The 14339-nt window shown below is 44.2% G+C and overlaps 1 protein-coding gene across 16 annotated transcripts in view; it reads left to right on the top strand.

Annotated features, from left to right (window-relative positions):
• The first annotated feature begins 1711 nt into the window (after positions 1-1711).
• Positions 1712-14339, top strand: part of ZFAND6 (zinc finger AN1-type containing 6) — a 35737-nt gene continuing 23109 nt past the window's right edge. For 2 of the 16 annotated variants that reach the window (XM_086848300.1, XM_086848299.1), the window contains exons 1-2: positions 1969-2114; positions 4819-4908. Coding sequence is in view for 2 of the 16 variants with exons in the window: in XM_086848292.1 (XP_086704418.1) it covers positions 8915-8946 (32 nt within the window). In the remaining 14 variants the exon portion in view is untranslated. Of the gene's footprint in view, positions 2115-2274; positions 2408-2505; positions 2596-3329; positions 3373-4818; positions 4909-8573; positions 9409-14339 lie in introns of those variants that run through there. The other 14 variants (XM_086848301.1, XM_086848293.1, XM_086848296.1 and 11 more) reach the window with 13 other exon arrangements.

The raw sequence follows: 14339 nt of genomic DNA on the forward strand, positions 1-14339 counted from the left end.
ACCTGGCCATCTTATTTGGGAATTTTCTTCCTCAGAGGCAATTTGATTACTGGCTTTTTTAAATGCAAATGGAATAAAACTTTGTGTTCCCTATTTTGCTAGAGGTTGTTTCACTCTTCTGAGCTGTGGCAGCTTTCGACTGTACCAAACATAGTGATTCTAAATGCTCCAAGTAACCCACCTACTCCAGCATTATTGTAACTGAGTTTTCTCATTTTGGCACAGGAGAACTGATGAGCGTCATCCGCAACTTGAGTAAGAGCACATTTGAACATTCTCCTGCTCCCCCTTGACACCTGATGCCACAACTTAACATTTGTTGCACCATGTGTTGCTGGTCAGTAACTCCTGGCAGGAGGTGTCCGTCTTGTTCACTGTTTGCATTTCCCTTGTATTTACGCTGCTGTTCTGCCAGCTGCTGTGCTGGTCACTCGCAACTGCAGAACAATCAGTCGGCCTTTTCCTAAGCAAAGGATGTTGTGCCCTACTATTCTGCATTTATATTTCCAATGATGACATAAAACTTGACACAAAGAAAGCAGTCCAAGAACAACCAGAGGGAATTCAGGGTTTTAAAAAATCATATTAAAAAGAGATGATCATGGAGAGGCTGGGAGGAATGTGATCATCACTCCCCACAGCTCCTTATGATTACTGCCAAGACCATGAAAGCGCTCCAAATAATGTTGTGGTGAATGCTGTGATACCCACATGCAATGCAGGTCATCTTCTGCTCATGCAGCCTGGCATTTGGAAAACTTATTGCATCAGCAAAGACAGCCAAGACTGAATAATCTCTACCAAAATAGCTGTAAAGCTATGCTAGCACTTCCATGCTGGTTGCACCAGCATTTTCTAGTGTTAATCCAACCTCAGATATTCAAAACAAACAAACAAGGTGTTTTCTTCCCTTTTAGTGCTTTTTCCAGGTTTATGGATCTACCTACTCAGCTCTCAATGTGGGTGACAGCAAGCTCCTAGCAATGAGAAGTCTCTGCCTGGATTTAATCTTTGCTGAAATCTTTATGTGTCCCTTTACAGTGCTTTCCTCTGCTCAAAAAAGACCCAAAATTCTGAACATCTTCACAGTACCCCTAGGAAATCAATGATTCTGATGGGTCCATTTCATCTCAGTATATTCTGTGATTGTATAAAATGGGAACATGTTTTAGCCAGCCTCAGCTTCTCTGGCTGCACAACTGCACACTTTTCCTTCCCTCCTCCTTCGCTCACCTCCTGGCAGCTACTCTAGCCTTGGCCCACTCCTCTCCCCTGCCACAGATAAAATTCTTTTATTTGGCTTGTTTCACGTCCCTGGAATCCTGTACTCCCTATCTGCTTCAAGCCATCAAGTCACTCATCATCCTTCCATCTTGCCTTTAAAACCTCCCTGCATGGTTTGGGCTACAGCCGGCTGTGATAAGTGAGGACAGTGTATTAAAAAAAAACAACAAACCACCAAACAAAATTAAAATAAAACTAAAAATCAGTATGTATCAGGTGTGAGGTGAAAATGGTGTGCATGTAAAGAAGCTGTAGTGGATTTCCTCAGAGCCCCACAAGGAGAGAAGAAAACACAAGCAGGTGACAATTACACATGAGCAGATACTCCAAGCCCACCGCTGCCTTCCCACACGGCACAGAAGGAGGGGGAGCTGTGAGGGACTGAGCCCACACAGCGCCCTAAGCCCCGCAGGAAACCCCGCTAGGAGAGACCTTCCCCTTCTCTGAAGGGCAGCGGGGGCGACAGCAGGTGCATCCGCGGGTATTTTACAGCAAAATGAATTTATTTGTGGGCCAGGAGGGCGGACGCCACCGCCCCAGCAGGCGCTGCCCACTCGCCCTCCCGCCGCCGCGTTCGCCTCAGGTCACCCCTGCGGGCGGGCCGCTGTCCCTTTAAATAGCATTCGGTGGTTCACGTCGCCGCCGTCGCCGTGTAATAATTACTCGCGGGCCGAAGCGCCGCCTCCCGCTCCCCGCGGCCTCCCTTCCTGGGCTCCGCCAATCAGCGCCCGCCCGCGTCACTCCGAGGGCAACGAAACACGGAGAAAGGGGAAAAAAAAAAGTTTGCTGAGGAGCGAGCGGGGCCGGCGGGCGCGGCGGGCCCGGCGCAGGTGAGGGAGCGCGGCGGGGCCAGGGCGGCCGGGCCGGGGCTGTGGCCGAGGCCCCGCACCGCGATGGGGCGGGGGGATGGCGGCCGCCCGCCCACCGGCCCCGGGGAGCGGCGGAGGGGCCGTGGGGGAGTCCCCCCTTCGTGCCCCCGATCCCGCGCGCAGCGGGTGAGGGGCTGCGGGGCGACGGCGGGCGCGGGGCCCGCGGCTCTTTCGCTGCCTTTTTTGGTGGTTCCGTCTTCCTCTCCCCACCCCCGGCGGGCGGCTGCGTGCGCAGGAGCCATCCCGGGGCAGAGGTGTTTGTACTCGTGTCCTTGGGTGGAAGGGAGAGGCAGAGCCGGCCCGCCGCCAGCGCTGCGCCGGCCGGGCCCGGCCCCGGCCCCGCGCCCTCCGCACGGACCGCGGGGTTCCGGCCGGACCCGGCGGCGGAGCCCTGTCGGCCCGAGGGCTCCCCCACCCCGGACCGGGCCTCGCTGCCCCTCGGGTGAGCCCAGTGCAGCGGGTTTGGCTGGTGTGGGCACAGGGGTGCTCGGGAATCAACATGCGCTTTGTGTTGTACCACTCTGCTAGTTAAAGCAAGGGTTAACGCTTGCAAAGTCTGTCGTACTTTGGCGTTTTGCTTTATGAAAAGTTATTGTTGTTGTTTTGGTGTTTGCTCAGGAGCCCTGTGAGATTTAACCCGACTTGCCTCCTAGGCTTTGCCAAAAGCCTGGAGTGATAGATAAGGGGTGTGAACATCCACTCGTATTTCCACAGGATGTTAGGATTGAGTAACCTTAGAAAATAAAAAGGGCAGTTACCTTACTGCTAATAACAACAGCAGCAACAACGAAATACAGAAACCTCCACCATTCGTGCTGGTGTAATGTGGAGGCATTCAGCAGAACCATGGTAGTTACTTCACCCCCTGCATGGATTGACTTCAAGTGCACCGTTGTGTTCTGAAGTCCATTCCCGAGTGTTTGTCCAGGCTTGTCCTATAATAGGTGTCATTGCATAAGAGTTACAGGGAGCAAAGAGCGTGCCGAGTTTCTTTCACTCTTCTAAGGTTCTGTGCTCACTTCTTAAACTGTGCCAAACTCTACCCTGAAAAGAGAAGGGCACAGCTTGGTAAACTGCCCTGTAAACTTCAGTGGAAAAAAAAAAGAAGAAATGATTCTTTTCTTCCTCCTACTTACAAGTAAATGTTTTTGTTTGTCTTGTGTCATCTTAAATAAGTTTTTGCACAGAGTGTTAATCTGCTTCTGAAATGTGGATGATGGTAAGTCAACAATTGAGGAAGTTAATATGTCAGTTCCTTCCTTTGTCTCTTTCTTGCCTGTCCTCTAACTTCTACAGCTTTACTCTTTGAATTTTATCTGATTTGTTTTTGTATTGTTAAGGTACTTACACCTGTTCTGTACTATCACCTAACTTAGAACAAGGGGACTGGCTCTTTTCCTATATATCTTGTATTTGTTCCTGCCAAAATAAATATATAATGGGAGGATTTTTTTTTTCTTTATATTTTGTTCCTGAATGACAGAGTCTCTGACATGTCAGTGGCATAATTCCTTGTGTTTCTTAATTTGCAGAGAAGAAGATACTCTTCATTAATGTCTCCTGTATATATTTGATAGAGTACCTCTTAAAATGTTTGTCTTAAAACCTGTGAATCATGTTAAATTTATTTTAATCTGTTACTATTTAAATTCTTGACTAATCATGAATTTATGGTAAAAAATAACAACATTGTATATGACATAGTATACTTACAGGAGTGTCATTGAAGAATGTAAGTTTATATTTCAACTTCTTGTTACTTAATGGTCTTAGATGCCACATTCAAAACTTCACACAAATAGTTTGAAAGAGATAGTGGCAAGTTATCAGAGAGAGAGTAGCATTAACACAAACTGCTGAAAAGTTGCTATGGTTACAGATAAAGGTAATCCCTGTTTCTGTGAAAGTGTGTCATTTTGTAACAGCTATATTAATCAGTCTGATTTCTGAGAAAATTTGAAGTATACAAACTTCTGGCTCCATTTTCTTGGCAGTTAATTGCTGTGCAGCTTTTTTTTTTTTTAATACTGAATGGGCTGTGATTTGCATTCCAGATACATCATTTGACCTACAAAGATTATTATAAATTACATATAAATGCACTTGGACTATACTGAACTCAATGGAAACTGTAAAATACTTATTTTTGCTCCACCCAAGAGATATTTGATATCAAGGAAGTGTCTTTTAAAATGTCTAGATCCTTTTTCAAGGACTTTGGCTGAGGGAAGTGATGTAGCCCTCTGTCCCCAGAGACTTTGATTGTGCAGCTGTACAAGATACAATTCCATGTTCTGATTAAAAAAAAAAAAAAAGGAAAAAACACCTAACCAAATCACACACCCACAAAAAAACCCCAACAACCACTCCAAAGCAAACCAATATGGCAGCTACTGAGAGATTGAGACCTGTTAGGAATGTCTAGCTGTATAGGCTGGGGGCCACAGGGCAGGGACAAGTGATTCTGTTAAGGGTTTATTCCCTATATAGAAAGAGTTGGCATTTAACGTACTGGTACTTTAATAATAGGTCAGCTAGTTTTGGGTGGTTTAAGATAGCTGCTAAAACATCCAGGGGGATGTGTGTGTCTGGTGTGACTCTACTGCTGTCCAGACAGCTCAGCAGACCTCTCTATTTACCACGTGCACCTCTTTGTTGTTTCCAGATCTGATTATTGCAGTGCATAGTGCATCTGGGATTGAAAGCAGCAAGAGGAATCTCAGAAGTTCAAGGGTACTGAAATCTCATCAGTCTGGTATGTTGTTCTCTTCAAACTCCTGGAATAGCAAGTCGAATTCTTTGTATGTGAGAGCCTCCTTAGTTACAGCTAAGGATAAGTTTCCTGCTAGGTTTCTAGGATCTTGGCTTTTCATCAGCAATTGCATTCTCGGGAAGTAATGTGCTACTAAGAACTACGAATGTGTATTGTTGGGCTTCTGTAGAAGATTGTTTTTGGTAGTGGTAGGACAATGAACCCAAGCTCTGGGGACCTTCAGTCAACATACACTCTGAACTTGTTTTCATCTTGCTTATCCAGCCTGGAAATTCCAGGTAGTTCTGCAGACTTTCAAAACTGAAGTCAGGCTGGAAAGGAGCTACTGCTAGCAGACTTTGCAGAGTGATGTACTGCACACTGATGTATTGAAGAATGCATAATATTAAAATAAATGTTCATTTCTTCAGATAGGGATTTTTTTCCCACTGCCTTTATGTAGACATGGCCCTCATGAAGTAATGGGTTTTTCAGGTTTGATAAAAAATTTAATAATATTGTTTCAGAGTAATTTCTCTGAGAAATAATGCCAAAGTTCTGAAATGCCTACGCTAAAGCTGGATCACAAAATTGATATATTTTTAGAAATGCACAGCAAGTTTTAAGAACTGTTGTTTATAAACAGGGTTACAGCATCTGAGTGTGTGAAAGGCATGGGATGCTAAATATTACTTTGAAAGCTGTCTCTAATAGTAAGAAAAGCTAAAAGTCTGAACTATATTACTAATAAATAAAACATTCAGCACATGCTGTAATGCAGACATCATTGACAACCAGAGGGTAAAGTCCTTTTCTCCAGTGCCAGTTCATGTGTGTATGCAGCAGATCAGTTTCTTTGCTACTTATTAACATGTACAGAATCCAGGAGGTGTAATGGATTCAGGACTGAAAACCAGGTGCAAAATAGTGAAGAAAGCTCTTGTGGTTCACACTGATCTGCTGGGACCTGGACATTGAGTAAGCATCTCTTCATCTAATCCCTGAACAGCCATCACATGTAGCTTTTGATCGCTACTATTCTTGTCTCTGAACTGGTGACTTACAGATGGAAGGCTCTGTTCCTGATCTCTTGAGCTGTCAAGTCTCCCAAACTTGCTGTATTCTGCATGTGTAAGATTACAGAACAAATGGCCTTTTAGCTGTTCCATGATTACCATAGTCAAAAGAGAGTCAGGTGCTCTCTTACTGTCCAAGTGCAAAGTTGGGTGGCAGCAAACTGGTTTTTATTTTTAACACTGATGTGAAAGTTTCTCTGCTTATTGTTCTTACAGCTGCAATTTGCTATTTTCTTTTTTTCTGCATTGCTACAGATATTGTAAGAGTAGCAAAATCTTATCTTGAGCCTCTACCTTAAAATGTGCCTGTGCCACTTTTCCAGAATATATGAGTGTTTAGAGGGAAAATAGATGGCTTTTTGCAGAAACTGAGGCTGAAAAATAGGCTTTTTAATCCAGTTTCACTACATTTCCTTCAGCATGGGATGTAGGAATCTGAATAGCATTTTTTTAATGCATGTTCCCAACATTTAGATGCAGGTGTGTTTACCTGTGATTTCTAGTCCAGTGACCTAGGGCCAACTATGAATCAGTTTGGATACCCCACTTCACAGACGATGTGGGGATCTTCTCTTTTATGAGGATAGGAAATTACTCTTGGGGCTTTGTTATTAAGATACTTATGGTGTGTGTGTGTGTTTTGGTTTTAAATGAGATGGGGTAGGCAAATCTGTGAGGCCAGGGCTGAGCAGAGGAGAGTTAGTTTCGCCTTCTCTGTTCTGCTCTGGCTAAGCCATGGTCCTGCTCATCAGAGGCTGGCCAAAATTCTGCCAGCTCAGAGACTTAAGGCAGGTGGAAGGGGCTGATTAGCACCAGAGCTGGTTTCAGGAGTTGGCCAGACTGCAGGCCTTGTGGGGGGAAGAGGTGGGGAGGAAAAGGGATGGAACATCTCCCCTGTAGTGATAAGAGCTGCTAGTTGCCTGTGTGACAGAAGCCATGAGCTGAAGTGTGGGATGTTTGATGATAAAAATTATTTTTCATTGCCATTACAAGATGGTGAGACTGCTTTGGTAGCAAATAGAGCTGGAGACTTTTGGAGTAGTATATTTGGTCTGGGTTTTTCCCCCCCTCCCTCTTCTTTTAAAAGTACCCCAACAACATTGACTATTTGTTGTGTCTTCTAGCACTTGGCAGTTTGGTTGACGTGATTTGTGACTTGCGCTGCTGTTTTTATGGGCCTAAAGTTAATGTGCTCTAAACTGAAGCTTTCCAAGATTGGTTACTGAGATACTTGAGGGACACTTTACTGGTCTGTTTTGTTTGTGTGAACTGTGTTCTTGGTTTTGATTGCTTAGATAAGGGTTGGTCAAAAAAAGTGTCATGAGTTATCCTCAGGGGATCCCAGATCAGCCTGTGGCAGTGCTGGCTCTCGCCGGGCGCTGAATTCAGGTGCAAGGAGTAAGGTCTAGTTCTTTCTAGTTTATATTTCAGGTATTGTGGGGGAAGTTACGTGAATATTGTTGATTCTGTTCTTGTAGTGTTTCATACATATCAACTTACAACCAATTCCTGCTTTTCAGTCCTACTTGGATTTGTGGCACAATAGGTTGCTTTAAAATAGGTAACACAAAATGTGCTATTTTATCGTTTTAGCACAAGTAAATGTTCTTCCTGAAGGAGTTTTTTATGCTCTTTTTGGTGTATCACAGCTCAGGGGAGCACTTAGCTGTAAATATTTTCCTGATGTTGCACAGTATTTTCAGTAAAGCAGTGTGCTGAACTGCCTTGGACTTTATTAATCTGTATTAGGGAAGTTAAAACTTCCCTGTTTTGTGGTATTGGTAGCGGGTGAAGTAAGGGAAGGGAGGCAACTCCAGCCCTGGGAGACGAAAGGTGACAAGAGCCAGAAACAAGTTTTTCTTCTCTGCCTTCACACACAACAAAAACAACCCAAATGCGCTTGTGCTCACAAGTTTTTGTCTTCCTCTAGCTTCATAGTTTTAGTTATTTTACACTAAATATGTGAAAATATTATATGTAAGGAAACCTTGCTACCCAGATAAGTCTTGTGTAACTATGACGATACTTGTGGGTGCAGGAGGAAACACTGACTGGGTTCTGGCTCTTCCCTGTGTTGCTTGCTAGGAATGGGGCAAGGTTCGTCTTGAACCAGGTGTCATATCTGCACTTGTGAAATATTTAAGTCTTGTTTTGTTTTTACTCATCTTTTCACTGGATAGATGTGTAGGGAACCACATCTGGGTTTGCGCTAAGGAAAAAGAATCACTTTTAATCTAAAAGACAGGTTTTTGTGTGGTGCTGAGGAAGCTGTGCCGTGAGAAACGCCATTGTCATAACGCCACCAGGATCTTGGGAATTTGTTCAGTCAAGCGAAGCCTGAATAAGCACAAAAAGTTTCTGGCAGAAGCCGTGGTACCTTGTGGGATGGAGACAGTCACTTCCTGCGGAGCTCCTGCTGACTCATGCTTTAAATGGGTGGAAGTCTTTGGAACCGGCGACCGATATATTTTTAGCCAGGGTTACTAATTTATATAGTGTGCTCGGCCTCCCAGGGTAACTCCAGTCACCCTTAAAGCGCGGATGGGCTCCAAACCCACAGCTAATTTTATCCCATAAGTGGAGCAAGCGGCAGTTGTGTAATTGCCGCGGGAGAAGCGTTCCCAGCCCGCTCGGGTGTTATCCTCTCTTCCGACCCCCACCCCCCGTTCGGGAGCGAGGTGTCGGGAGGGGTGGGCGCCCCGCGGGGACCGGGGTCGGTCCCGGGCATCAGTCCCGGGGAGCGCCCGTCCGCGGCTCGGGTTTGGCACGGTGAGAGCGGGGCACGGTCCCTTTAAGAGCGCGGGCCCGGGGGTGCCCGAGCCCGCCCAGCCTAACCTGCTAGCGAGGAAAAGTTCTTTATGTGACGGACAGGCCGCTCCGCCAATCAGCGGCCGCGGCCCGGCCGGCGGGGCGGGCCTCCGCCGCCTCGGCCAATGGGAGTGGGAGGGCGGGCCCCGTGCCCAGGGTAGGTTGCGCCGAAGTGCAGCTCCAAGTGAAGTTAATCTGGGGTGAAGCGAACAGAAAATTGTGGAGATCGTGTTGGTAGGAATTTTGCCGTTCTAATCGCGTCGTGTGGCGTCGTTCCGCCCTCCGGGGCAGTGGAGTTCATGTGCGTGGGGCTTTCCTTCGTCGTTTCGCTCTCTAATGATGGCAGGATATTAACATTTATGCAGGGAAGCAGAACAAAAGGGCTCTTTAGACAGGAAATAAGGTGCTGAGAGGCTCAAACTTGACCGAGTTTCTTTTGTCATCTCTCGGCTTGCACCGGGTGTTCTGGCGTGGAAGAATCGAGCGGTTCCACATTACCTTATGGAGAAATGTTAATTCTGAAATAGCGAGGATAATGCTGCCGTTTTGGAGTTACACAATGTTACAGGAAGAGAGCTCGATTTTAACTCTAACTTCCCTGATTCTGATGAGATTGGAGGTAACTAATTATGACAGCTGCTGTGGGATTATTCAGTGATAGCATTTGCTCCAAGTCATTTGTCTTAAATTGTCCTTTGTTGTATCACTGAAGGCTGCTGTGCTGTTGTCTGTGTGTTTGTTCTTGATGAGAAGAATGTCTCGAAGGTCTTTAGCATTTAGAACAAAGATATGTAAAAACTATGTAAAACATGGGAATTTTTTTCTTAATTTTAATCAGTTTTGTAGGGTGTCTGGGTCTGTAAGAGCTCTGATTACAAACACAGGCAGGAAAAATTAAGTGTTACTGCTCTGTGTTGCAGCTATTACCCTTCCAGCCAAGGGAGAAAAAAGCAGGGGGGAGGATTTTTTTTTTTTCCTTTGGAATTGGTCCGAATCTCTTTGGAAACCTGTATTGCCTAATGGTAGCAGGTGTTTTGTTTGAGGGAAAATTATTTTCAGTTTCTGTACCAGTTATATATGGTATTTTTCGTGACACTTTGTGTATCTGAGAGGGCTTCAGGAACAGGAAAAGTATGAATTTCCATGGGTGGCATGGGGTGAGAGGGAGAAGAGCAGGAAGTGTCAAGGCAGGAAACAGGAGGGTACTAATGAAAATTAAGACTTTCTTTTAATTGTCACCCTTTCCGTATTAGATGAGGCCATATACAGAACAAGGCTTTCAGATTGGGAAATCTATTTTCTTACTTCCCTAAATATTTCCTGTTTTTATAAAATCATTTGGGTTGATACACAGCTGCTCCTGGGAATTGGAAAGAAATACTCATGTCCCTAATACTTGTTGAGTCTAAGAAGTTTGGGTTTTGTGTGATTAGTCATGGTGATAGAGGAATGGATGTCAGAAATTGAGCAACAGTCGTTCAAATGAGCATGGAAAGCAATTGCTTAGACCCTTACTGAATGTAAACAAGTGTTCTTTTAAAAGCATACCTCATCCTTTCAGTTTTACATTGAGCCATTCTGTTTTCTTCCAAAATGCTGGGTATAGATTGCTTTTATGTATGTATCAGTGTCTCAACACACTGGTGTGTTGCTATGGGCCGGTGGCTTATAGGTCTGAATTATTAATTTGCTCTTGTTGTCTTACCTGTTTATGCCGTTTTTAAATGTCCTACATTGAATTTAAACCCTGAAAATACTATTTTAGAATAGGCAGTGACTATATACAGTCTTTTAGCTGAGAGTTGGGATAGGTTTCCTGTACTGGGTTTAAGATCAGGATATGTAAGTGTTTAAATACCTGGATGTTAATTTCTTAACTTCCACGTGGTGCTAGACCTAAGACTAAGGGGCTAGATCAGGTGTATGAGGTGAGGGCAAGAAGAATACTGAAGTTTGCTGGAATCTCTCTAAAGTTATGAGTATGTGTATTAGAATTGCTGAAACTAAAGGAAGCCAACTAAAAGTATTTGTGTGCTATTAAATATTACATTTAGCCAGAAGCTGGTTTGCGTAGAACAAAAGATAAACAGATAAAAGCAGAATACATGAGGCAGCTTGGTTCCTGTTGCTTGATCACTGAACAGCCATGTTTTTTGGGTCCCCTCTGGCCCCCAACTTAGGAAAGATGTATTATCTGGGACCAGCTTTGCTGATTTATTCAACACGGGAGTGAAATGCTCAACTCTCTCGCCACATGTATACAGTTCTAATGCAGGCTGTTTGTAGAAAGCAAATCTGCCCTAAAGGATAAACATACCACTTTGCTGGCACAGCTGTACAACTTCTGTATTCAGGCTACAGCAAATGTTTCTTGCCTGCATTCAGAGCCGTTGCTGGCAGGACCCGTGTTGTCCCCGCATGACGATTGGTTGTTCCAGCATTTCTTGTTCATAAAACCTTCTCCTGCACATGCTCCATCTGCAGATCTTAAACACTGTGAATGTGTTGTGTGCTGTGGGATTTATGTGTCTGCTTCTTGTGCCAGGATGGAACATGCATCTCTGATGTGAATAAGAGATTCTTAAAATCCACTGTAACCCTGTGTACAAAATGCAGGACCAAATTTTATCTCCCCTCTTTGAGACAAAGGACATGTGTGCCCTACAGTCCACTGGCTGCTGGTGGCACTGCCCAGTGTGAGGTGGGCAGCCCAGCATGAGCTGGGATGGTGACTCTGCACTCTGGTTTTTTTCAGTGCTACTTGGAGCAGGCTGTGTGCCTCATGCTGTGTGCCTGTAAAATACCCCCAAGCTTTAGGGAGGGCTGATGTCCATCTGAAACCAGGAACGTGGGCTTTGGGTCCCCTTGCTTGATGGGCCCGCTCTCTGCCACACACAGGGCCTCCTGCACCTCTGCTGCCAGCAGAGTGGGTTCTGTGAGCACTGCAGGCAGAGTCAACTAGGCTGGCTTAAATTGTTCTGAACTAGTGGCTGGAGCCAACCCAACTGTCTCTTTCCCCCTTCTCTTCCTCCCCCTGTTTCCCAAGTGGTTTAGGGATCATTTTCTGCTAATTGCCCTGTGCCCAAGGCAGAAGGGAGGGGGGACAAGAGTCATGTCACTCTATAGAGCGTGTCAGTGATACCCAAAAAGGGACAGCTGCCCTTGGTTTTAGCTGTGGGGTTTGACCTCTAACTGGTTTTCTTGCAGTTTCTAGGAAAGGAGTGCGCTGAAGGAGGCGTGATCAGTGCAGGGGTGCTGTTGCAGGGCAGATTGGTGCGGAGGACCAGCCCTCTCCTGCAGATACAAGGGCTCCTCAGGAGATAGTGTGTGTCCTCCTGTGGTGTGGAGCTAGCTCTGGGTGGGGCAGTTCATCTGCCCAGTGATGTTTACACTGTAATAAGGTTTTGTGAAAATAAGCAGTTAATTACACATGACCTACAAAGGAATAAAAATAGTTGGTATCTGTTCTTGGTTTAAAATCCATTTAACAGAGGCGTGAAATATGTTTGGGACTTTTAAACCTGGTTTGTTCTTTTTTTTTTTTTTTTTTTTCTTTTTACCTTTAGAAGTATCAGGAACATTAAGTCTTTCTTCCCTGTTCTTGTTGGATCTCTCAGATGTGTCATAAGCTTCTCAGCCCTTAATTGAAGGGGTGGGGTGATATATTTTTAACAGATCCCTTCTTCGAAGTGTGTTTATAGGGCTTTTGAGCTAAACAGAAATGAGCTAAAACAAAGCTTTGACAGTGAAAAAACTGTTTCTCCTCAATCATATTGGGTTTTTTTTCTCATTCTCCAGTTGTGGAAAGAAACTGTATGTTTTTTTCATTTGAGAAGTAACTTTTTTGGCTATGAAATTATGCATTAAGAGATAAACTGTGTTAAATCCTAACCTGATCCATCTTCTGCTCCATTTAGATCAACTTAAGACAGTTTTTTGAGTATTACTTAGACAAATGAACACACTTGTTTGAGTATTTCCTAAAAATAGCTCCTTTTTAAGCAGCAGTTTTATTAAATCCTCAGTTCTTCCTTTAACTTAATGCCTCAGCAGTCTTGCAGGAGCTCAGTCTGTCTCTGTGCTGAAGACCACTCCTGCTCAGCTGTTCTGCCCTGCCAGGATGTATTTGTGTCACAGGAGTCTAACCTTCAGGATACAGTGTTTGTTAGTGTGAAATGTAATAATCCTGTATCTGGAGTACTAAACTATAAAGAGTGTGTCTGGCTTGGCAGGCCCTGGCAACCACCCCAACAGTTTAGCTAGCCCAAGGTTTAAGACAGCACTGCACCAGTGTCTGCTGTAATTCATGATGCTAATGCATCTTTATCTATGTGAAGGATTAGGGAGACAAATATAAACTTAATAATCAAATTGGAATGGGAGCTTAAGAGGGGTATTTCTGAGAAGGAAGGGAGGTGCTTTGGGCTCGTTTAAACATTTTGCATTGCATGGGTTTTTTAAGCAAAGCCTGAAGTTCTCACCATTAGTTTGAACAACGCAGGAGGCTGGATGATTTTCATGTGTGTGCCTTGGAACATAATTGTGCTGATGAAAGCAGGCTATTGCATGAGGAAGGCAGGTATTTTCCACTTAAGGTTTAAGATGTGCTTGTGGCAAGAGAAACACTGATTCTTCAGGCAAAAGTACAGCATTTTCTACCTAAATTGGACATATTAATGCATTTTATACAAAAGGCCATCTCTAATTCAGATTGCCAGAGGAAAACATTCAATGAGCTGTTGATCATGCCGGTTTCAAGGATGGGGTGGCAGGGGAGGTATGAGACTGCAAAGTAGGATAAAATGGTTTCTCTACTACCCCCTGTATGAATTTTGTATGAATTTAACATGTTTTTCTAAAATGAGATGCAATCAAGTTCTTAATGCAATGCGATGTTGTCATGTGCCAGAATGTTTTCTGTGCAACAGGATGACCTTGCATTGGGATCCGCATCGTTATCAAGATAGGGGTAAAATAAGTGGTTGTGAGTGTTAAACTGAAAGGTTTGGCGATAGCTCTCCTTGCCCAGCTCCTTCAGAATCAGGTAAGATGCTTATCAGGTAGCTTTAGCTGCTGATACAGGAGAGTTTCCTAAGTGAATTTCACCAGACTTCTCATGTTGGGATTATGCTGTCCAAATATCTTGCTAGTATGACATACTTTTGGATATTGGTGCCAAGTCCTTAAGTGATTTTGTGGTGTTAATTATGATTAGTTATCAAACAAATGTTTTTCTTGTAATGAAAGGTGATAAGAAAAGTATTTTAGTCTTTTATGATAACAAAATATTTGATTATTAATGTGCAAAAAAAGAGGAAAAAAATGGTGGCAACATGGAGAGACTTTGCTGAAATGCTTTTTAGGGAAAAAGACTTCAGAATGGCTCAGTAGAATTGTTTGGAGTATCAACATATTTTCATGGGGTTTGTTTAAAGTATCCTTGGAGAGGAGGAAGGCAGCATCAGTAACAATAGGTCAAGGTAAGTGTATTATTGTTTGTTACATAACAAACAAATTGTCAGCTGTGTGTGACAAACCATGCAGAGGCTA

The sequence above is a fragment of the Cyanistes caeruleus genome, chromosome 13, assembly GCF_971803275.1.
Source record: "Cyanistes caeruleus chromosome 13, bCyaCae1.hap1.1, whole genome shotgun sequence".
Taxonomy (NCBI): Eukaryota; Metazoa; Chordata; class Aves; order Passeriformes; family Paridae; genus Cyanistes; species Cyanistes caeruleus.